Source organism: Pleurodeles waltl, chromosome 7 (genome assembly GCF_031143425.1).
Source record: "Pleurodeles waltl isolate 20211129_DDA chromosome 7, aPleWal1.hap1.20221129, whole genome shotgun sequence".
Taxonomy (NCBI): domain Eukaryota; kingdom Metazoa; phylum Chordata; class Amphibia; order Caudata; family Salamandridae; genus Pleurodeles; species Pleurodeles waltl.
This window is the reverse complement of record NC_090446.1, coordinates 966,920,253-966,945,375: the sequence shown is the minus strand read 5'-3', so window position 1 is coordinate 966,945,375 and position 25,123 is coordinate 966,920,253. Positions and strand designations below refer to the sequence as shown.

Here is a 25,123-nt window from a genome sequence, read left to right as displayed (position 1 = left end):
GTCACGGAGAATAATGAAGGAAAGAATTACAAGTATACTCCAAATGAGTCCACCAAAGACAAGGAAGGAGGTGAGGAAGTTTTTGGGAATGGTGGGATATTGTCGCCAGTGGATTCCCAACTTCTCCACTCTAGCGAAGCCTTTACTGAAACTGACCCAGAAGGATGCTTTGGATCAAATTGAGCTGAAAGGAGATGAGATGGATGCTTTTGTTGAACTGAAGGAATGCATGTGCAGGGCTCCAGCTTTAGGTATGCCTGATTACACGAAGCCTTTCACATTGTTTTGCCATGAACGTGATGCATGTTCTTTGTCTGTCTTGACTCAAGCCCATGGTGGCGTAAACAGACCAGTAGCGTATTTTTCAGCTACTTTGGACCCGGTTGCAGCAGCACTCCCAGGGTGTTTGCGCGCCGTAGCAGCAGTTGGTATCAGCCTCACTCAGAGTGAAGGAATAGTGATGGGACACCCAGTAACAGTCATGGTCCCTCACTCAGTTGAGATACTTTTGACCCGCTCCCGAACACAGCACATGACAGGAGCAAGATTTACAAGGTATGAAACGATTATTCTGGGCTCACCGAATGTGCAGCTGAAAAGGTGCACTACGTTGATTCCAGCAACCTTGCTTCCTGGAGAAAATGCCGAAATTGAGAACGCTGAAGACGTCGAGCATGACTGCCTTCAGGTGACTGAATTTTGCACAAAACCTCGACCAGACATCAAGGATACTAAGCTTGATGAAAATGACCAAATTCTTTTTGTTGATGGTTCATGTCTAAGAGATGGAATGGGGATTTTAAAAGCAGGATATGCTGTATGTACTGTAACAGGGGTCTTGGAAGCGGGATGGCTTCAAGGAGTCTATTCTGCACAAGTAGCAGAACTTGTAGCCCTTACTAGAGCATGTCAACTGTCTGCATTGATGAAAGTCACCATTTACACTGATAGTCAATACGGGTTTGGGATTGTGCATGATTTTGGACAACTATGGTCACAGAGAGGTTTCCTGACTTCTTCAGGATCCCCAGTGAAAAACGGGGAAAGAATAAGGGAATTGTTACATGCCATTCAAGTGCCAGCTGAAGTTGCAGTGGTAAAGTGCAGTGCTCACACGAAAGGACAGGACTATGTTTCTCTGGGAAATGCATATGCGGATCAAGTCGCAAGATTTTGTGCCTTGAACTGTATATTACTGAGAGATGAATGGAACTCAATAAGTGAGCCAGAACTCGAACCGGCTGAAGCATTTGCCTTGAAGGTCGTAGATACAATAGAGGAACTAAAAGCATTACAAAACAATGTCAGGGAGGATGAAAGAGATTCCTGGATTAAATCACAATGTATAAAGAGACAAGACGAGTTATGGGTTTCACATGAAGGAAAATATGTTTTGCCAAATAGTCTCTTATCACAGCTTGCGCGGTTCTATCATGGGCAAGCTCACCTAGGGAGAGATGCCATGATAAGATTGTTCAAAACTGATTGGTTTAACCCCAGATTTCGTCAGGCTGCAGAAGCAGTTTGCCATCGATGTGTCACTTGCCAGCAGATGAACCCAGGAAAGGGAACGGTCGTGAACGCGAGTCACATTGGTAGGGCAAGCGGTCCTTTTAGTCGAATGCAGATGGACTTCATTGAGATGCCTGTGCATGGGGGTCTGAAATATGTGTTGGTGATTGTGTGCATTTTTAGTCACTGGATTGAGGCATACCCCACACGTAGAAATGACAGCCTTACAGTTGCCAAGCTATTGTTGAGAGAGTTGATACCACGTTTCGGATTCCCGATCTCTTTAGAATCAGATAGGGGAAGTCACTTCAACAACGAGGTGATAAAGTTACTCTGCGAAGCACTGAACATTGAGCAAAAGCTGCATTGTAGCTATCGCCCTGAAGCATCAGGACTGGTGGAACAGATGAATGGCACGCTGAAATCGAGAATGGCAAAAATATGTGCATCGACAAATTTGAAATGGCCTGACGCATTGCCCTTAGTGCTAATGTCAATGAGAAACACTCCTGATAGAAAGACTGGATTGTCTCCGCATGAAATACTCATGGGCAGGGCTATGAGACTTCCTGCAGTTCCCGCAAACATGCTTTTGAATATTACAGATGATATGGTGTTAGACTACTGCAAAGGACTGGCTGACATGGTTCGCTCTTTCTCTCACCAGGTGGAAGCAACCACCTTGCCACCGATCCAAGGTCCAGGACACGCACTGAAAGCAGGTGACTGGGTCGTGGTAAAGAAGCACGTGAGAAAGTCGTGTCTGGAACCCCGTTGGAAAGGCCCTTTCCAAGTGATTCTGACGACAACTACCGCTGTGAAGTGTGCGGGGGTTCCCAACTGGATTCACGCCAGTCACACAAAGAAGGTGCTGTGTCCCACTGATGAGGAAGTTGAAGCGCTGAAATTGCCAGTGCCTGATAAAACAGTGCCGAGTGCTGAGATAGAACAGAAGAGAACTGAAAGCGAACAAGCAGAAGCAGGAGAGAAAGAGATATTATTAGAGGGCGAAGAGTCTGACTCACTTGGGGAAGACCAAGGAGAAAGTTCAGACAGCGACGAAGAAGCTGCAGGTGACAAAGAACCTGAAGCAGCTGAGGGTAGCAAAAAGCCTGAAGCAGCTGAAGGTGACAAAGAGCCTGAAGCAGCTGAAAGTGATAAAGAGCCTGACGAAAGTAACGGTGATGAAGGGCTCGAAAAAGGTGAAAAAGCAGGAGAGCCTGATCAGAGGAGGGCTTTCCCAGAAGCAGACGATACAGAAAAAGAAAAAGAGAACGTGATTGATTCCCCAGAAGGAGGGAACGAGGCAGAACAGAACGAAAAAGTTCAAGCTTCCACAGAAAAGACAGCAGGTCCATCAAACGGACACGGTGCAAAAAGGAGATTAAGTATCTCACCAGTAAAAGAAAAGGGTAAAGAAAGTTTGAACGAGGGAGGAAGGCCAAAAGTGAAAGAGAAAAGAAAGGAAGTGACTGTTGTGGAACAATCGTCAAGTGAAGAAAAGGACTTGACAAAAGAGGAAAGTACCAGCGAAGCAGAGTCGAAAAGAGAAGCAAAATTGAAAAGAAAAAGGATACCAAACAGGAGGTATTCTGGTCCTGAATGGGCATATGCAGTCAATGATGATTAGACTGATGAGTTTGTATCTCTAAGCATCGAGAACGAAGAAGAAGAAGAGATACCAATAGAAAAGAAAAGTTTCATAGACTCTGTCGATTGAAAGAATAGTAAATGATGTTGCTTGCTACAATCTAACGTGAAAGAAAAAAACCAGATGAGACATTGTTAAACCGGATGAGACTTGCTAAACTGATAAAGACTGAGTTATTGCCGAATTGAGACAAATGCTGCTAACCGATAAGTGACTTGGCCTTTTGAAGAAGACGGTGTGAACATTGCGCTCGTTCAGCTTTGTAACTGAATTGCTAAGTAGTTTCATTTATAGGTGCTTCTAGCTCTCTGATTCTATACAGATCATGACTAGGTACGCTACGCAAAATAATAGAAAGAAATATTGTAAATATGTGTGTATAGGCCTGGTAATTACATGTGTACTAATAATAATGGCAATTGTGTTTGGAATGCATGGAAAGGGTGAGAATGAGAATATTGAGGCTTCTACTATTGCTCCTGTTACTATCACTGAACTAACCCCATTGAAAAGACTAGCATTGGATGAGAGGCTCTTGCACGATAAGAAGGAGCTTTCGTATAATGTTTTCTATCGCTTACTAACAGAGTATGTTGAGACTATGGATGCGAAGGATTGTTATGTGTGTACCCAGATACCGACATCAGTAAAGGAAGGGGTGACTTATCACCACATGCCTCTTACATATGGGATTACATGTAGTATAGTAATGTCTAGGTTTTATGGTCAAACTAACATACAGTATTTTTACTCGAATTATGATGTTACCTTTGCTTATGTTCCTATAATAGCACAGCTTAGCCAGACTGCTAAAGATTGGGATGCTAAAATTATGAGGGAATTTTTCGAGCCAATGCAACCTTTTGAAACGGCTCATGCTCATAGGGAGAACCTTACTTGCTCAGTCTCTGCTGTAGAAATAAGCTTTTTAGATCGCACAGATGATAGAAGGGCACAAATGAAGGCAAAATTAGAAAAGGAGCTACATAAGAGGACTTCAGTAGATAACTATGATTTTGCTGCTATAAAGACACAGGGGAAAATTGCTTTAGATGCTTGGCATGTAGGGAAATTTTGTATATATCGAGGAGAATCTTATTATGACAATATTTTTGTAGGAGCGAGTGAGTGCAAACATACGTTTATTTTTAAGGCCAAATGGACATTCATGATGAACGGACTTGACCCTGTCATTCCAGGTGTATATTACATTTGTGGGCATAATGCTTATTATCGTCTTCCAAAGGGATGGTGGGGGAGATGTTATTTGGGTATAGTGTTCCCAAAGGTTTATCAACTGGATGACGTATCGATGATTCAAAAGACATCTGGATCCCATCGTATCCAGAAAAGAGAGACCGCAGCTGCTGTGGTAGGTGATATATTTGGAGCCATGATTCCTTCATTGGGAGTTGTGCTGAATTCCATCAAAATAAGAAAATTGTCTACTATAGTGGATAACATGCTGACAAAGTTTTCAGGTGCTATAATCCTGATAGATGCTGAGCTTGCAGCGGAAAGAGCTATGACTCTTCAAAACAGGCTTGCTTTAGACATTCTTTTAGCAAAGGATGGAGGCGTTTGCAAAATGATTGGTGCACGTCACTGTTGTACCTATATACCTGATAATAGTGTGAAGATTAAAACTATGCTTGCTAATCTAACAAAAGAAAGTGCAGATTTGAAGGAATTGAAAGAACCAGGAGTGTGGGAAAAGGTTGGAAAAGGACTTGCTTCAGTGGGACATTGGATTGGGGGAATTTGGAATGGAATATTATTGAAAATAATAGAAGGAATATTAATAGTAATAATTTGTGTATTTGGAATTTGGGGAATAAAAAGGGGAATAATAATGATTATGGAAAGAATTAAAAGAAGAAAAGAAGAGAAAATTATGAAAAGAATGGCAGAAGAATACAAAGCGCAAACTAGGGGAACTAAAAGGAAAAGGGAGCTGACAGAATTTTAATGGAATAAAATTTGTGGGCTAAATTTGTGTGATGACAAGTAGTCATCAGAGGAGGGATTGATGAAGCAGAAAATGAAGGTTTTGATTTATTAACGCTTAAACGTAGTGCTGAAATAATCATGGGTGATATTAACCGAACTAATAAAGATTGTACGGGGACAAAATGTGCCCTCAGAGTAGTTTGCCATCATTTATACGCGTGCTTTATATAACGTGGTGTACTAGAATTGCACTAATCCGACATAATCATAAACGTGTGCTACGATTTGCTTGTTTGACATGTTTTAGCTTAACATTACTTTAGCGGAGGCTTTGGCCTAGTTGCCTGGTCTCACGGTTTAGATGCTCGTATTTTTCCACTGTGCTAATAAACGTGTATTTCTGCTTGAAGCTGTACTTTTCCACAGAAACTGTTCACATGCTTATCTTAAAGTTAGTGCCAGCCTGGCATATTTTCTCTTTAATTCAAGGTCGACTTGCAGGTGCGGACAATGGAGGCTCTGAAAGTGAGCTAATTGAGAGACAATGTTGCGATTTGCGTACCCATCTCCAAGGATAATGTATGCTTAAGTAAAAGCTTGAGAACTGTCGTTTTTGATTGGTCAATTTGAAGCTAACCTATGAACCCTCCAATGGAGACCCTACTGGACTTGAACTGTTGTCTATAAAAACCAGGTGCACGAGAGGAAAGCTCTCTCTATATCATCGGACATCCCGCCATTTTGACTTCGTAGCTATTATGGCCCACTTTGCTGCGACGCCATTTTGAGAGACTTTGATGCTTTCTCTAGTCGAGAGAAAGATACTTTAATGATTCTTGCCCTAGAGACTTTAACTTTGATCTGATCCCCTTTGCATGAAGTAGTAGCTTTACCTTGCCGCCGTGAGGCAATTGCCCCGTTCACCCCTGCCCCTTTGCCCAGTCCCGTGCCGATCGAAACGGTACCCATGATGACTGAAGAACGGTACCTGTGAGACGAAGACTTCCTTGTATGCTGATCGTAATTGGTAAATATGAAAAGAAATTGTAAAATTGCATTGTGTTTCTTTTAGGTAACCAACTGCTGATTTTGATAAGGGCCCTAGCTAGGAGTTTTCTAAATTAATGTTGCTAAATTGTTTTTGCATGAAGTCCCACATGCCGATGCTAATTTGAGGTTAGATGAGGATTCCATATGTCGCACGATGCAATTTGAGATCTTGTTATGCTGACTAAATGTACGCATTTAGCCCATTACAGATTATCGTATTAGTGCTTTGCATTGCCATTATCGAATGCCTTGTGATTCAAATGCTACTTAGATTGCACTTGTTTCGACGTTATGGACAGCTATTAATGTTCATATATGTTTATCATTTGGTGTTGAGACACATTTATATTGTGCTAGCTTTGTTAATATAGGGAAATAAATTCACTAACTTTGCAATAAACTGGTGTGGTTATTCCTGGCTGAAAGGTCAGGGTTCGCCGAAATGTATTCTGGATTAATTGTTAAGTGTTATGTTGTTCAAGGTGTTGCTTATGTTCGTTATTGATTATCGATTTGATGAGATTGATCGATTAAGAGTACAGAGAGTTCCCACTAAGTCAAAAGATTCATCGGCCTAAAGAGCGTCCGGACACAGGTAAATTATTAGTACGGACCGCTCTATCAACCTCAACCTGAGCTTCTGAGTATTCCTACTTAGCTGCTTATGGATCTACAGATGATCCCTTGCCAAAGAATTGAAAGTTGCTTATTTTCATAGTCGGTCCTAAAAAGGACATTCTCTTTAAATTAATAGCCAACCCTAGCTGCCTTTACCTTAGTCATAGATTTGAGCAGTGTATACAGACTAGAAAATTATATAAGGTGAATTCTTTGGAACCAAGCTACCTGGTAGTCCTGAAATATAACGAGATAGATTCCTATTCTGTAGTGTGAGGGGACTTAAAAAAGAAGGATCACTTATTTTTTAACAGTTGTTTGGAGATATTGGCCGGTGGTGAACAATTCTTCCAAACTTATGAATGCCGGGATTATCGTTAGTTGGAGAACTTTTGTTACAGGTAAGCATCATATCCCATAAAGGAATCTTCACTCAATCTTGCTACTACAGAAAAATAGGACAGACTGAGTGGGCCACCTTCTTCAGCATTCAATCTAAAGATGAAATACTGAGTATGAGAGCATAATCAGAAACTACCCATAGGTTTTTCCAATTCCAAATTATAGATGCTCCTTTATCCAAGGACAGGACCAGAGAGTTAAAGCCAGAGATGGGTGTTTACAACCTTACTGGAAGTATCCTTAGTCATAGCAAAACTTGCAGTGTGCAAGAGGGACATGTCAGAATCTCATCAGCTGTGCAAGCCACAATCCGACAATGTGCCCCTGTCTTGCACACCAGAGTAAAGTGTGGCAACATGCTTTCTTACACGCCCCCATGCACACAAAACGACCAAAGTGCACTTGATCTTACACACACGGCCCCATCCTCCAATGACACACACTTTTTATAACAGAACTCATTACCTTCCGTGAAGTTGCCATTTGTAAGGTCATGTCCTGAATTGTTGTGATCAGCAGGTGCTGTGCCCTAGGGTAAAACAGTTGACAATCAAGTGGTTCAGAAGTATTAAAACAACATCAATTTTATAGTGTAATACAACCACACATGAACAGTAAAACTAAAGGCAGTGTGCTGAGTACACCTTTACAAACAGCACATGCACAGACAGCATACTGGCTTCAATTCCATAGTCAGCCCACAGTATGTACAGGTGCAAAATGCTTACACATTTCTCATGTGCAATAAGAATACAGACTGCACCCAGGGTACATATGCATAAAGAGTACACAGACCACATGCGTATGCAGTACTGACTACACAAACAGAAATAATTCAGTCTACATATGTTTATAGAGAGTAGTGGATCCATAATGTTAACAGAAGATACTGAATGCAAGTGCACAACTAACATAAAAAGTGTGAAGAGTGTACATACACAAGAGCACCGTGGGAAAATAAACCACGCATACATTAAGCATAAAGTATCAACATGAACAGAGGCCTCTAATCTGTTGATGTCTACAGACCTCTTTAATGTGCCTGATCTGATCACAGAATGCTCCCATTTGTGGATTTCCACAATGTTACCCTTTTACTCGACAGACATTTGGCCATACCCAGGTTGCTGCCTTATTCTTGGCTACTAACACAGCCCTATTGTGGAGCCTCACAGAAGCTTCTCATTTGAATGCAGTTGTATTTCATAATATCAAGTTCAAAATATTATTCTAGAAAAATATTGGCTAAAGAATACTGGCTACCACTCTATCGTCCAGACATGTATAGATTTACTATTCTTAACTCCACATCTACATACTGTGAAGATGTCAATATAGATTTCTAAGGTACGAAGATGAGAAATTAGAAATGATTTAGTCGTTTTGTTGTTTGATATTAAAAACTTGATATTCTGGCACTACACAATGAATGCACACTCTTTGCTTATTTGTGTGTGTATGATTCCGTATTAGGGTGTAATTTCAGTCTTCTTAGACACATACCATATAGGTTTTAAACATTGTGCTTCTCAAGTTATCTGACTGACAGAGTAATTTCACTAAACAACATATGTATTCATTGTTGGTGCTTGCATATTCAATAAAATTGGTATAATTTTCAGTTCAAAGCAGACGCCTATTTAAGGATACCGTCCTAGACGCAACACTGTCAATGCCCACATAAGACTGCTATTGCCCGTTACCAATGTATCTAACTCGCTAGTTGGTAACAATTTATTACATTATTTAGAAAGACGCAGGCTGTGATGATGCTGGATACTCACTGGCAGTAGTTGGGAATGGTGCCACTCTCCATTGTGTCTCTCATAGTGTAGGGGTTCACTCGATGTGCCTTCCACCGGTGCCGGCCCTGGTACATAGTATCAGTGATGTGCAAGATGTCCCCACAATGCACAGGCAGCTGGTCGCCATCCTTCTCCAAAGTTAGGTTCACCCGAATGTAGAAGGAGTCGCCTGATGTGACGTAGCCCTTCTCCAGATCTTTCACCAGCTTTCGGTAGCCTAGAGCAGAATTAAGGACATATACCAGACTTTCACACACCAGCCGATTCTTTCTGTGTCTCTAACCCTTTTGTTAATGCTCTTTGCCAATTCATTTCATTGCAACAATACCTTATTGGCATGGAGTATATATGGAAAGTGTTGATAAAGCTTACCAGGTCAAAGCAGTTGCAACAAGTTTAAAAATAATCCACTTGGACATTAAATACTTTTCAAATTTTTTGGCAAGACACTGGTCAAATTCAAACCACACTTTCAACAAATTGCTTCAGAGCAGCTATTCATCGTTCCTAAAACCAAGCATTATTCTTTCTGTTTTAAAACTAATTTCTTCTATCTAACCAGGAAAAATCTCAGAGAATCCGAACATTTCAACATAACTGGTCCCAAACTCACTCCTTCTCTTAAGGAAAACATAATAAAAGTAAACACTGAAGTGATATCCCAGGTGGAGGTCTTATTGCATTATTTCACACATTAATTTAGGCAAATAAAAATCCCAGAAAGCCCAAACGACTGAGTATAACATGCTCTCCATTCCATAATGAGAACTCAAAGTGGTTAGATGTTCAATTCATTTCTCACATGACAACATGATAAAAAATAGGTTTACATATTTGTGGGTGTTGACCACATCAATAAGTCTACAGATGCTGCAAAAGTATGTATAATAATTATCATGGAGTCAAGGTATCGTCCACTTGTACTGTAACTGCATTGTCTCTGCAGTTGTCTTTTCATGAGTGCAATGTGGTCTATTTGCTGAAGAAACAGGGCTTACTTTTTGGTCCACCCACTTTCTCCATGCCTATGTACATTTGTTGGTCTGAATTTACACTGTTTTAAGCTTGGCATTTTTATCGGGCAGGATACTTGTGCACGTTCACTCCAATAAATGATCATTCACTAGAATGATTGTTCACTTCATTGTCTGACTCAGATCCACATATGCGATAGGACAAGAAGTGTTTTTCTTGCTATTTTTGTTAATTACTGCAAAAGTCAATATGTTTAGGTAATGTCTGAATATACAATAATTCATTTGTGAAACTGCACATCAAGTTTTCTGGATAAAATTAGATATTTTTTGCATTCTTTTGCACAAAAATGCCTGTGTCATTTTCACCATTTTAAGTACTCATTTGAATCCAGTAGTTTTTAAGTAATGATCAAATTAGTGGAAGTGTGATGCAGAACATTTTCAGTTATTTCACATTTTGTGTGTTCTATGAGGGATTTCATATTTAAAAGAACTAATAAATTAAACTGAAATGCAGTGAAACCCTGCAATATAGGCATATTTGTCTTCACTGAAAAATATTTTAGAGGGAAGTTATGGTTGTCTATCAGACCATCACAAAATTTCCTGAAAATCTGTAATTGATGATGTGTTATAGTTATGGCCCCCCCAAAAAAACAGAACTGGTATCCTCAATTCCTATCATCCAGTAAACTAATAAAGCAGCTTCAACCAAGATGCTCATGACATTACAAAAGCCATTTTAATTGATGCCTCATATGACTCACATATATCGTGGGAAGTAACTGAAACTTGCCTTAAAACGAATGTCCAATGTATCTACTAGTAGTATGATCCTATACTTTAACAGCTGCAACGGTGGTGCTTGTATGTCTAACCAAGTAGCTACTGGTGATGGGCCATACCCTTTGCCCAGTTTGTCTGCACCAACTGGGATGTGGTCTGGCCAGGGTGTGACAAACTGCCTTGTCATTTGACCAAACCCACTGACCCCAAATCTTGCTGGGCACCATCTTTCACATTGCACTGTGCCTATAACCATGACCCCCCTCAACCTCGTAGGCCATTGAGGCAGATTTGCTGCCAATGGGCACAGAAAATGTTTTTTACAGATATCAATCAATATGATCTATCATCAATTTCCAATGAAGCATGTTTCGACTGCCATGCACAGTGGGTACTGAGAACATAGCTTGGAAAATATAGCAATATTTACCTATGCTTTTAGCCACTTCCATGTAACCCAATGACCTCTATAGCTGCTCTTCCCTCTCCTCTGTCTCTTCCTGGACCACTTCTTTGCCTCCTTCTGACCTCCACCTATACTCTTCCTCCAAATTTTCCACTCTCCTCTTCCGTGCGTTATACCTCTCCCTTTCCCTTCCTTCCCATACCAATGCTCTCACATGCTCCTAATCTATCTAGGCCTCTTATTAACCATCACCCTGAAAGGCTTCTAGATCAAAGGGTGGGAATAGACCAAAGTATCCATGCTGGCGCAATGTTTAATGAAAAAGCAAGTCAAAATAATGAAAGCAGTCCCTGTTTGTGGGACACTACAGGAATCTTACGGTCAATGTTATAGCGGATAGAAAGGCAGCAGAACCCCTTCACCCTCCTCAGGATCCACTCAGCCTCCTCCCGAGTCACATCTTCCAGCAGGAACTTGTTAGCCGGGTCCATGACATCACAGTCAGCCTAAGAAAGCCAAAAGCAAACAGCCTGTTAGACCATGGATTTGGCAGTCATGGCCCAGATGAAACCACAATGTGTGAGGTGAGGGTAAATCAAACTCAAAAATTCTAAGGAACGTCTACTTTCCTGTCCCTTCAGTCCTAATATTGGGGCACCAAATAGCAATACAGGGTAAAAAAGAAGGTGCATCTTTACTTCAAGAAAAAAGCTTTGACAATGGCTGTTGTTTTATAGTATAAAGAATCAGTTTGCCTATTATGAATTTCTTTAGTGTTCACATGTACCATTTAGTGTGACAAGATGGCTAGGGCACGTGTTCTAAGAGAGCAAATAAGTTGTCACTTCTGTGTATCCAATTCACGCTGTTTTCAAAAGTACAATGTAATAGAGTGAGAGGAAAGAAAGGCCTGGAGACTATTCACAGTGTGAAACCAAACGCTGGATACCAACAATAATCTGTTGGGTGGTAGCAGGCAAAGTAAACATGGATAAATTAAATGTGCCATGGATTCTCTGACCACCTTCAATATAAATCTCTTTCTCTTTGTATGTAATAACAGTGTAAGAGTAAATACAGACCTGGGGGCTAGGGGCCTGATTTAGAACTTGGTGGAGGGGATACTCTGTCACAAACGTGATGGATATCCTGTCCTCCGTATAACGATCCCCATAGGATATAAAGGAATCTAGTACGGCGGACGGGATACCTGTCACATTTGTGACAGAGGAGTCTCGTCCGCCAAGTTCTAAATCAGACCCTAAGTGAGAAAAGATCTGGAGAATAATGCCAGTTGTACAAAATTGCGGTTTTCCGATTTCCTAATAGCGAACTTTAGCGATTCGCTAATAGGAAATCGCAAACTACGATAGCAGCAGTGTGTTTGACACTTTTAGCAATTCCCAGTGGGTCGCAAATGGACCTGCCTCATCAATACTTATGAGTCAGGATGCAGTTTGCAACCCACTGGTAATCGCCAAAATCACAGGGATACTGGCCTGCTGAGGTCAGCACACCAACATATCTGTGATTGCTTTTTAAATAAAGCTATTTTTTTGTAATGCTGTAATCCTTAAAGGAAAACGGGATGCATTACAAAAAACATAAAATGAAAAGTTTTCTTTTCATGTTTTAAGAGTAGGCAGTTACCCACTGCCTGCTCTTAAAAATGTTGGTGCCCACATTCACTAAGGGGAAAGGGTCCTGTGGGACCTTTTCCCATTTGTGAATGGGCTACCACCTCCTTCAAGGAGTCTTTTAAAATGTGAATGTTGTGCAAGCACATTTTGGTCGCAAAACATTTACACATACCAGGGCGATTCTGTATTAGACAGGGATGCTGTAAACATGCCTCTTCCTAATACTGAATCGCAAATGCAAAATGCGATTTATTAACAAGTTTTTGAGTCGCATTTTGCATTTGGTACATGGTAAAAAGCATTTTCTCATTTGCAAATGGCCTGATGGACCACTTCTGACAGGAAACATGCTTTGTACATCTGGCCCCTGGTGAGATAAACCTCTAACCGCCTTCAACGTGTTTGTGGGTAGGTGTGTGTGTATGTGTATATGAATATTCACTTGAAACACAAAAGATTACAGGGGCGTTATAGTTAAGCTCACATTTTAAGCGTACATAACCATAGAAATTCACCTGTTCGAGTTATCTCAAGTAACTATAGCTCATGCCCTTGCCACGGACAGTTTTTTCGTCACAAATTTTACTGCAAATATTGCATTGATATTACCAGTGATACTATCAAAGATGTCATGAGTGCCATAATTTGTGGGGTAATTAGCAGTGCATGGCGAGGTCATGAGTTAAAGTTAGCAGTGCATGGCGAGGTCATGAGTTAAAGTTAGCTTAGGGAACAAGTTATAGTTACTTGAGATAACTCACAATAACAGGTGAATTTCTATGGTTTTGTATGTTTAAAAGTTGAGCCTAAATATAATGTCCCTGTAAACTTTGGCTCGTTAAGTGAATTTCTGTTTTTTGTTAATTCTATTTCCTAACTATAACTTCCCCGTAACCTTTGTTTTTTTTAGATGAATTTCAAAGTTTTTTTAACGTAAAGCAATTTTCATTACAAATAATCCAACCATTGCCGCACATGGCCTTTGGCCGTGCGCAGCAGTGGTTGGCCACAGAGCCTGTCTGAGGCCAACCATCGTAACCAACTAAACCCCACATTGTGCACGGGCTTTGGCCATGCTCAGCAGGATTTGGCAGCAGGTCCCCGTAGTTCTCATTCCCAAGCCGATTTCAGCCCCGGGGACCCAATCTCCTAGGGCCTGCCCTTCTAAAAGGAATGTTTTTGGGAAAGGGGGCCACGCAGCCCCCCTACCCCACCTGATTTTGCCCCCGTGAACCTAATCCCCCAGAGCCCGGCGTTAATATATTTTTTTGGGGGGGGGTTTGGGGGAGGGTGCAAGCTGCATGGCAGGTAAACCGAGGAAACCTCTGCCTGTAGCAAGTGAGAGCTTTTTGACAGCTGAGGGGCCGGGGAGCCCCCCGGCAATTCATTTGTAATTGTGCCCTGGAGAGGTGGCGGTCCACGAGGCTGCAGGGGACTGGCTGGTCCACCGCATCCATTTCGCGCAATGCTTCTGGGAGGTGGTGGTTTCTGGGCTGTGGAGGTGGGTGGCTGGGAGGCCCGCCGCATTCATGATAACTAAAGTCCAGGGAGGCAGCACTGCCGTTTCGTACAAAGCCTCAAGAAGGTGGCAGTCCCCGGGGTAGCTGGGGGGCTGGGTAGCCCCTCCTGCATTACATTTTTTATTGTGTGCTGGGGGGGTGGTGGTCCCAAGGCTGCGGTGGGGGGGACAGGTGGCCCCACACATCCATTTTGTACAAAGCCCCAGGGAGATGGCAGTTCCCGGGGCTGGGACGGCGGGCTGTGTGGCCTCCCGCATTTCAATTGTGATTATACCCTAGGGAAGTGGTGGTCCCTGGAGCTGCAGGGGGGGCCGGCCGCCCCACCCTGCATCCCTTTTGTGCAAAACTCCAGGGTGGTGGCGGTACCCGGGGCTGCGGCACCAGAGCTGAGGGGTCATGGTTTCCCTACCCTGGCCCCTTTCATTTGTTTAATTCATTTGTTCTGGGACTTGGCTGAAGCTGAGTCCCAACATGGTTGCCAACACTTCCTGCTTGAAGTGTTGTCATCCAATCAGATCTCAGCACAAGATCGAGAGGGTTAATGGAGAGTTAGGCCCATATTTAAACTTTTTTAGCGCCGCATTTGCGTCATTTCGTGACGCAAAAATAGGTGCAAACTTACAAAATACAATTGTATTTTGTACGTTTGCGCTGTTTTTGCGTTAAAAAATTACGCACATGCGGCGCTAAAAAGGTATAAATATGGGCCTTAGTATCCCTATATGTACAAATTTGTTTTTTCTTCAATTTCTCAAAAACTACTGAATGGATTTAAAATAACAAAAAGGGTGCTTTCTGAACCAAAAGCTATCTTCCTGTCAAATTTGGTGTAATATCGTCCAGTGTTTCTGGCGCTATTCCTTTTCAAAATCCCTATGGAAAGTAACATGGGAAATGCACCTTTTTTGACCCCCACTTGATAGATCACCCCAAAACTTTCTAGACAGCAGCTGACGTGAACGTCAAATTTTTTTGTTTTTGGAACCTTTTGTGAATATTCGTCAACCAGTGGCATAGATATAGGCAAGTAAAAAACGTTTTTTTCTATAGAAACTAGGTCCTAACTATAACTACCCAGTGACAACTGCCACTAGGTAATATATATGTGTGTATATATATATAAATATATATATATACATGTGTGTGTGTGTGTGTATATATACATACGTATACCGGCTGGGACCTGAATGCCGTGGGTGCTCATAGGCAAGTTCGCACCCAAGTGTATAAATATTCAAAGTCCAGTTCCTAAACAATCTAGTGAAACAAGAATGGTAGGAACGGAGAATGGCAGTACATAGTTGCAAACGTCAGCACCTTTCGGCTCAGAAATCCTTGTTCACAACTATATATGTGCTATAGCGAACAAGGCTTTCGGATGGATGGACGGACACACGCACGCACACGCATACACGTTGGAGGCTGTCAGAGACTTTCCTCACTAGGGTTCAAATGTACAAAGCATTTTTCTTATACAAAACCATAGAAATTCAGTTTTTATAGTTAGAGTTATTTTAAGTAACTATAACTCGAGCCCTAAGGCAACTATAACTTGCGTCCCGCCATGCACAGCTTTTTTCTTGTGCAAAAGCATAGAAATTCAGATTTTACAGTTAGTTATTTTAAATAACTATAACTCAAGCCCTTAGGTAACTGTAACTCGAATCCTGCCATGCACAATTTTTCTTCATTAATTTGACTGCTAATGCTTCATTTATATTTTTAATAACTTTATAGAAGTTGTCATGAGTGCTGTAATATTTGGGGTAATTAGCAGTGCATGGTGAGGGTGTGAGTTATAGTTACCTGAACTAACTCTTCGTATAACTGCTGAATTTCTATGGTTTTGTACATGTAAATTCAGACCCTTACCATAATGTCCCTGTGAATTTCTATGTTTTTTTTTTTACTCTGTTTCCTAATTATGACGTCCTTGTAACCTTTGGTTTTTTTCAATGAATTTCTGTTTTTTTTTGTAAAGTAATTTAAATTACTATACTTTAATCCAACCACGGCTGAGCATGTCCTTCGGGCATGCACGGCAGGGGTGCAGTCAAACCACTATAACCACCCAACCCCACACTGTGCACAGCTTTTAGCAGTGAGCAGCTGACCACTATAACCACCCACCCCTGCACTGCGCTCAGTCGAAGTGAGTTGGCCGCAGAGTCTGTCTCTCTGGCTGTGAGCACAAATGAGAAAGGCTGTCTCTGGGTATGAGAGTGTCTGTCTGGGTGTGGGAGTATGTGAATCTGTGAGTGGATGTGTGAAGGTCTGAGTGGGTCTGTGAATGGATGTGTGTGTCTGACTGGGTCTGTAAGTGGGTGCATCAGTGTCTGAGTCTATGAGTAGATGTGTGAGGTTCTGAGTGGGTCTGTAAGTGGGTGCGTAAGTGTCTGAGTGGGTCTGTGAGTGGGAGGGTCTGGGTGTGAGAGTGGGTGCGTGAGGGTCTGAGTTGGTCTGATAGTGGGTGCATGGGTGTGTGAGTGCTTCTATGAGTGAATGACAGTGTATAAATGAGTCTGTGAATTAAAAATAAAATTTGGCTCATATTTGCAAAATTGTTGCAACGTTACATGGGGGCGCACTGTGCATCACAATGTATTTGCGAATATCGTGCAGCATGAAAAAATATATTTTTAAGGTCAGAATTTGACCCTCGAATACCCCTATATCACAGCACTGGGGTCAGGGTGCCTCCACCCTGACTCATAATTTCACTTTTCATTTTAGTTTTCAGCCCCAGGGACCGTGTCTCGTTACCTAAAATGGCAGCCGCAACTTCCTGGTTAGGTTGCAGCCAGCTAATCATAGCATTCCTGTTGGCACTTGCATTTGCAAAATTCGCTGTGATTGCTGCAAAAACGTTGCGATGGATCCGCAGCCCCAGAAATAAAAATGTATTTCCTCTTTAATTTCTTGGAAACTACTGAACAAATTTGCACCAAATATGCAAAAAGTGTAGTCTGCATATCGGCACCTACCTTTCTGCAAAATTTGCTGTAATTCCATTCAGCGATTCAGGCCGTAGTTGTGTTCAAAGCTCCTGTGGGATTTAACATTGGGGATGCATGTTTTTTTTACCCCCCTTTTTCTTGGCCTAGCTTGATGGATCACCCTGAAACTTCCCATGCGCATCAAGAATCACCAGCACACTATTTTTGGAACATTTTGTGAAGATTCATAAAACTGTGCCAAAAATATAGGCACGTCAGAAAATGCTTTTTCTATGGAAACATGGTCTTAACCATAACTACTGCCCTAAGGTAACTATAACTTTCACCCTCGCCATACACTGCTAATTACCCCAGATATTACAGCACATTACATTTTATATAACATCACTGCAACACTAGCTGTAAAATTATTCATTAAAAAAACTGTGCATTGCGGGGGTTCGAGTTATAGTTACTGAGGGCACGAGTTATAGTTACTTGAAATAACTAACTGTAACAGGTGAATTTCTGGTTTTGTGCGTTTAAAAAGTGAGCCCAACTATAACATCCCTCTTGTAACCTTTGTTTTTTAAAGTGAATTTGTATGTTTTTTTTTTTTATTCTATTTCCTAACTATAACGTCCCTGTAACCTGTTTTTATTCAGTGAAAAAAAAAATATATATATATATAATAATATATATATATGTATATATATAATATATATATTTGTGTATATATATATATATATATATATATATATATATATACATATATATATAGATAGGTAGATATAGATATAGATATATATAATGCAGTAATAGTGGGAGAGAGCAAAGGCTCTAAAGCTTTTATTATATACTTCCATTGTAATACAGTAGTAAAGGGTTTATCGGCAATCTAATTGGAATTGTTTGCCAAATCACAATTACTGTTGAATTTGGAAAAGAGCCTGGTGTTTTGCAGACCAACTCTCCTCACCATTTTTACACGTTCATAATGAGTGGGTGAAAACTAGAACGGGCCTGCTTAATTTCCATACCAAAAACTCCCGAACAAATAAATATCAAGACAACTCTATTAGCGACCACCTTGAGCCACAGACACCTAACTAGTGGATCCCTAATTACTTTCATAATCAACCAATTGACCGTCCCTCCTTAGGGATATTGCAACACCCCTAACAGCCAATCCTGCCAAAGCTGACTTTAGTTTATTATTATGGTTCAGTCACCGATGAGGCTGATGCACTTCTGCAGATTTACAAAACTGCAATGGGGGTTGATGGTCCAATATTCTTAGGAGGGGACTTTATTTATATACAGGATTTGGCATTGGATACATCAAATACCGCTAAAAAGCAGTTAAAGCCCCAGACTAAAAAAGCCATTGATATTTTGAAGCAAGACTTTCAGTTAATAGGCCTATGGTGCTGCGATTATCCAGGATTCCCACAGTTCACGTTTGTCACACCATTTTCATACTGCTTCACGATTAGATTTCTTCTTAATTTCTCAGTTGATTAAAAGGGTGGGCTCAGATACCTGGACGAATGCATTCTCTGACCACTTGGAGGTCTCTGTCATGGTAGAGTTTGGTACAGTTCGGAGGGAAAGGCCCGGTTGGCAGTTGGATCGGTCCCTTCTTTCTAATAAAGAGTTGCTGGGAGATATGAGGAAATTAACCATTTATTTTTTTAATGGTTAATCGAGATATGGCCTGCTCTTTTCAGCATAGGAGGCATTCAAAGCCACAGCTCAAGGGAAGATTATTGCTTATAAAGCCAATCAGGACAAAGGAAGGGCTCATAAAATAGCAGCATTCCAATTTGGAATCGATCTCACCTTGTATGCCCAGACCAGGCTTGCAAGTGCAAGAACTCTGCTTGTGGATCATTTAGAGAAGGCCAAGCAGAACTTGAGAGTTTTGTTTCATGTTAGAGGAAATAAGTAGCTCCAAAGCATATCAGCAAAATGTTTATGAAGCGAGCCAGCAGATTGGCAAGTATTTGTCCTGGTCGACATAGATTAGGAAGGACGTTTTGAAAGGCAGGCAGCGTCAGAACCTAGGCACTAAAAAATTACCTATGGAAAAGGAAGTGGTGTCCAAAGTCTTCCTACAGCATTATAGAACCCTATATGAAACTAAGTACTCCTTTTCACAATCTACTATACATACCTATTATGAATCTATAGTGTTGTAGTGAAATATGTGTTTTTGACCACTGACTTTGTGTTGCACCACTTTGCACCTGGATTAGTTGCTCAGTGTTCACCAGTTGCAGATTACATGTTGTATTCAGTTTAGCTGCCTATTGACTTTATTGTAGCTTTAGACACTACCATGTTAAAGGCTACACCTTGTAAACTGTGCTTGTTTTCGTATTCTTTCTCACCGAAGAGCTAGGACATATTGTGGAGGAGGTAGGCAGTCAGCACGATCAGAATGTACCAGACTGATGTTTTTTAGTGCAAGCAGGGAACGGTTTGGCCTTGAGAGAGACAATTTGGGAGACTGGCCAGTTCCAACCTGTTTCTTTCAACTCTGACCTACATTAGCCAGCATGTTTGAATATGTCTTTTTTTATGGGAGGGGTTTCTCCAGAAAGCCCTTCTCTGGTTCTTTAAAATATAAAACGGTGGTCCTGCTCAGTAGCTGTGGAATTTCCGAGACCTCGGTCAGGATTGGAAGTCAAATGCATGACATTTGTCCCATGAGGGTGGACATCTCTTTCTCGCAGTTGAACGGGGTCATCTTCTTGCTGGCATGAGAAAGATGAAGAACTTGGCAGGCCCTACAGTGATGAATTTTTACTTCATTCTTTGCTTTGCATAATCGTAACTACATATATTTGCTGTTTACATTGCAGTTGAGAATCATTTTGGTATGTTTTCATTTCATTGATGTGACTATTTTTAAACCTGTGCTTTCAATCTACTAAACTCCTTTTTGTTAGGAACCTCATGGTGAAATAATAATAAATGTCTTCTTTGAACTGAGAAGTGCGTTCCAGAGATTTTTGTCAGCTCGGTCATTAGTGAAAGCAAAACAAATGTTACCCCAGCTTTCAAATACTCTGGGTGAGAAAGGTATAGCTAATATAACCGTTGCAGAGGTTCAGGAAGTCCTTTCAACAATGCCCAACGGAAAGGTGTGTGTGAACGATGAGTTTCCAACAGCTTTTATCAAATATTTGCAGCAGAACTAGCATCTTCATTAACTGATTTATTTACCTTAATCAAGAAAGGTGCGGAAGTACCCTCCATATTTAAGGAATCCGCCATTCTGAGTTTTTAAAAAAAGGATAAAGATCCAAGCAAGGTCAATTCATATTGGCCAATCAGCCAGATGAATGCTGATTAGAAGCTGCTGATGAAAATATGGGCTACCTAGATGATTCCTGCTGGTAAAGCTTTAATCCATATGGACTAGAGCGGGTTTATTGCTAATCATTTGATGGCAGCCAATACCAACTTCTTAATTTGGGCATTGGACTACTTTTCATGCAGCCAGACTAGTCTTGCAATAATAACAATCTATGTGGAGAAGGCATTTGATCTTGTTAATTGGGAGGCTTTGTTTTATAGTTTACCACACAAATTATTTTTATGCTAGAGAATGTATATCAGGATGCACTGGCACAGATATTCATTAATTCCGGCTTGGCAGGAACAGTGGCAATTAGCAGAGGCACCTGCAGGGATGTCCTCTATCCCCAATTTCGTTCAGTTTTTATCGAGCCCCTGGCTGCTAGAATTCGGAATAACGAGGAGATTTGTGCCCCAGGTGCGGGTATGTCTAAGCTGAAGTTATTCACAGACGACATTACTCTATACTTGAAACCTGATAATTTGAACCTACAGAGCTGCTTATCAACGCACCAGTGGGTGGCCTGCCTGTTTCTCTGCAGCAGCAAGGTAGCTCTCACAGCTCTATATGTTATTTAGGTATGTTCGTAATGAATAACTATTCACATCTTTTTCAATTTAATTACATGGCAATGTTTAAGAAAATTCAGGGGTTATTGGAAAGATGGTCACTTCTTCTCCTGACAGTGGCTGGTGGAATCGCTCTTATTAAAATGCCCATTCTACCTATATTTTTATTCCTGTTTTCAGAAGTTCCTACAAAAGTTAGTAACAGTTATTTTAAAGATCTTGATTAACCTTATAGAATCTTTATGTGGAACAAGAAATCCCCCCAAGGTCAAATACTCTGTCTTGCAATTAGACATTGTGCAGGGAGGTTTGGCGCTTCCTCGCGTGTGGACATATTACGAGGCCTCACTTCTTGATCTTTTGGCAAGATTGCTTGAAGGCAGTGGGGTAGTAGATCCCTTTTTTCTAGAAAGAATGATCCAGGAATCAGTAATGAGTTTACTAGCATCTATTAATACAACGAAACTGCCTAAGAGAACTAGGTATAAGTTGCTTCAGGAGATGGATAGCCAGATGAAAGCTTTATTGGCTTTGCACCATATCCCAGCAGGTAATATCTATCTTAAATTGCAGGAGTGCCACGATTTAGGGATGATTATCTCTGGAACCGATTTGAGGTTTTGGTACTCATGTGGCTTTGGTACTCATGTGGCTTTATTGAGCTTGGTCATTTTATCTTGAGGGGCAAACATAGCACCTGGCAGGAACTGCACTCATGGCGTGGGAACTAGTGCATTCGTTTATTTCTTAGCTTTCAGCAGATTACTCATTGTTTAATCAACAACTGCCAGGAAGAGAGTCAAGCCGTCCACCCAGCCATGCATAGACTAGTAAGTCCCAAGCTTCAGGGAGTTGGGAATTGGTTGAGGCTGCTACACAGCAGTTAAGGAACCAGTGACTAGTTTTCTCGAAAAAAAATGTGGCAGAAAACACATTGTTCTGTTTCTGAAAGTGATTGGCCGATTATTTTTGGAGACCGGGTATAAATCTTTAAGAGCGGCACATTTTAAGAGAATATCTTTTCTGACCCCATGAATGGCGTATTACACCCACGCAGCCCTCGACAGAATGCACTTGTCTGTGATGGATCATTGTTTTCGCTGACATAAGGCAGGTGCTGGGGATTGGCTGCACATTTTGTATAGTTGCCATGAGCTGGGGCAGTTTTGGGAACAGTTATTTGATGCTATTAGTCTTAGTTTCCAGGTAAAGATAGTCCCGGAAATAGGTTTAGTACTTTTTAGGGTCACCAAGCAAACTCAGAGCGCTAGTATGAGCAAATGGGGACGGTGTTGCACATCCATTGCTCTCTTGATAGCTCGCTCGTTGATTCTTCAAAACTAGAAAACACGATTAGTCCCAACATTGCAAGGTTGTTGGGAAAAAAATGCTTAAAACGAAGAAGTTTGTAGAGGCTTATGCGAAACGGACTGGGGCACAACGTGGTTTATGGTTATCTGGCAGTATATAGAGCCGATTAAAAACGCGGTTCCCAACCTGCCCTAAATGCGCAGAGACATGTTTTATAGTTGTTCCTGCCATCTCGAGCAGGGAAGGTATTGACCTGCTCTTAAGGTATTGCAAGCAGGCGCACTGGGGGAGACGCAACTTTGTCATTGGAGAGGTCCCGGAAATTCTGTAGCAGCTCTATGTAATCAGGAGGACATGTTTGAACTGAAAATGCTTTGTGGATCGATGATCTTGAATATGTTGGCCATTTGTTTTATCGTTAAGAGTGCAATACGTTACTTCCTGAGTTGCAGATTGTTTGCACTTTATTCTGAGGATGATTGTACCAGGTCTATTAGGTATGCTGCGTATCTGTTTTATCTCCAAGAATGTAATAGGTTATTCTATGAGTTTATAGTATGTCTGCACCTTTTTTGGTTAAGCATGATCGCACTTTGATATTCCAGCCTCATGGAGTATTGATAATTTTACTGTAAAATACATCAAGTGGTAATACAGTTGCTCATCTGGTTCCAAGACTGCAATGTTCTGGTTCGTTTGCACTTTATCTGGCTAAGCACAATTGCACTTTAATATACCAGCCTCATTGGATATTGACAGTTCTATTGAAATTCGCATTAAATGGCAATATGGTGGTTCATCTGTTTCAGCATGAATAAGCCTTCACGTCACTCCGTGAGCTCCTGTATAGTGGTACTTTGTGTCGCAGCATGACAGCACTTTAAAACTTGTAGCCGAGGGTGATAGCGATAGTTGTATATCTGGTCCATTGTGATAGGTATTATGTGCTCGATAGATTGCTTAACGTTATGGCAATTATGCTTTTAATTGTGTTCTGGTATTTTCCACTATGCCGCTTTATCCGTATTGTATCTTTCGTTTAATGATACGTTATCTGGCTGTTTAAGGCTAAATTTGTCAACCTTGCATGAAAAGACAACTCTATTTTCACTACACAGAATATTTGAAGAATAGCAGACCTCAACTATTGCCTTTGTCATTGGTTATGTGGCAATGTTTGGGAATTAGAATCAGGAAAATGGACTCTTAATATTAAAGAAAAGGGACTCTACAAAAGCATGCGTGTATGAATTGAACACAATGGATGCTTAAGAGCATAACTTTTAGCATTCTGGTAAATGTAAACTGCAGTGGTGCCATGAACATTAAATTTAGCGTCATTATAGGCAGTGTCAGTGTGTGCAACTTCAAGGTGTGCAGTGCCAGAGTGTATTTTCATCAAAGAACGCAGGGTGTGCACTGCCAGTGGGCACTCCTACTCTAGCAGTGTCATGATTAGCAGCAGCGTCAGCTTGTGCCCTGGCAGGGAGGGACCTGTCACAGCCGGAAGTTTCACAGTGGGGGAGGTCTTTGCGGGCTGTGTCACGGTATGAAATATTAAAGTGGAGTGTCAGCACGGTTTATGTGCAGAGTCAGGGCTGATGCTACCTGAAGGCAATAATAGGAAGTGGTCTTACTCCGCCACTAGCAGCGGGTGTCGCGTTCCAAACACAAGTTACAAATGTGGCCCTTTACTAAAGGCTGGAAGACAGCGTAAACATATATTTAGCCACTGACTCCAAAAATCCTTGGACACTTCTTGATAGGGGAAGACTTTGTTTCTGGGTCTGCACTGCCAACGTATGCAATGTTAACCACAGAGTGATTGTGTGCACTGTCACGGTGGGCAGTGTTTTGGTCTGCAATATTAAGATGGGCAGTATCCCCATGATGGTTGCCGGTGTGGGAGGGGACTAGCCTTTGCACGCCTGGTTCTCCCTTGTGCCATATTGTGGATAACCCACAACTGTCCTACTCTGCACTGCAGTTGACACTTAAGTCAGTGTACCGGGGCACAGACTGGGACAGAGCGCCGTTTCACAACTAATGTGTTGTTCCCAGTGCGCATGTGAACCCAGGCTTGTACTAGAAACAACACAGACTGCCTGTGTGATGTCTCCGGTTTGCCTTTCACTGAGCAGGAGGCAACCGGCCTGCATTTGATTGGGGGGGGGAGCAGTAAATGTTTGCGTGTGCCAGCAGGGCAGTGTCCTATTAAACAGAGGCACGTGCAAGGATGTCCACCACTGGGAAGGAATACATGGTTTCACTTTTGAAAAGCTTCAATTGTTAAACAATATTTGGGCTGCTTACATTTGTTACCTGTTTTCTGGTACCAAAGCGTTTTTTAAAGCACTATCTCGTAAATTCTAAACTATCAATAATCGAAATGAATCTTCGAAAACTCGCTAATTGATTGATACCAAGCTGCTGCAGTTGCCTTGCCACCATTCCGTCCAGTTACATCATGTGTGTCTTTCCAAGGGACTCATCCCTTAGGCCTGTGTAATTCAACTTGAATCTTGCACCCCTCAAACTAATCTGTTGTTTCTGTCAAGTATTCACGGAATACACATATGACACTCAGATTATTCTTGGGCTTGACAACAATCCTGTGAAGGGA

At 41.4% G+C, this 25,123-nt stretch overlaps 1 protein-coding gene across 5 annotated transcripts in view; it reads right to left on the bottom strand.

The window, feature by feature from the left end:
* The window catches only part of CARD14 (caspase recruitment domain family member 14), a 469,582-nt gene that overhangs the window by 52,620 nt on the left and 391,839 nt on the right, over nucleotides 1-25,123 (bottom strand). For all 5 annotated transcript variants that reach the window (XM_069199720.1, XM_069199715.1, XM_069199719.1 and 2 more), the window contains 3 exons: nucleotides 11,537-11,663; nucleotides 8,968-9,205; nucleotides 7,649-7,712 (listed from right to left, as the gene is read on the bottom strand). In XM_069199720.1, the coding sequence (XP_069055821.1) occupies nucleotides 7,649-7,712; nucleotides 8,968-9,205; nucleotides 11,537-11,663 (429 nt within the window). The remainder of the gene's footprint in view (nucleotides 1-7,648; nucleotides 7,713-8,967; nucleotides 9,206-11,536; nucleotides 11,664-25,123) is intronic.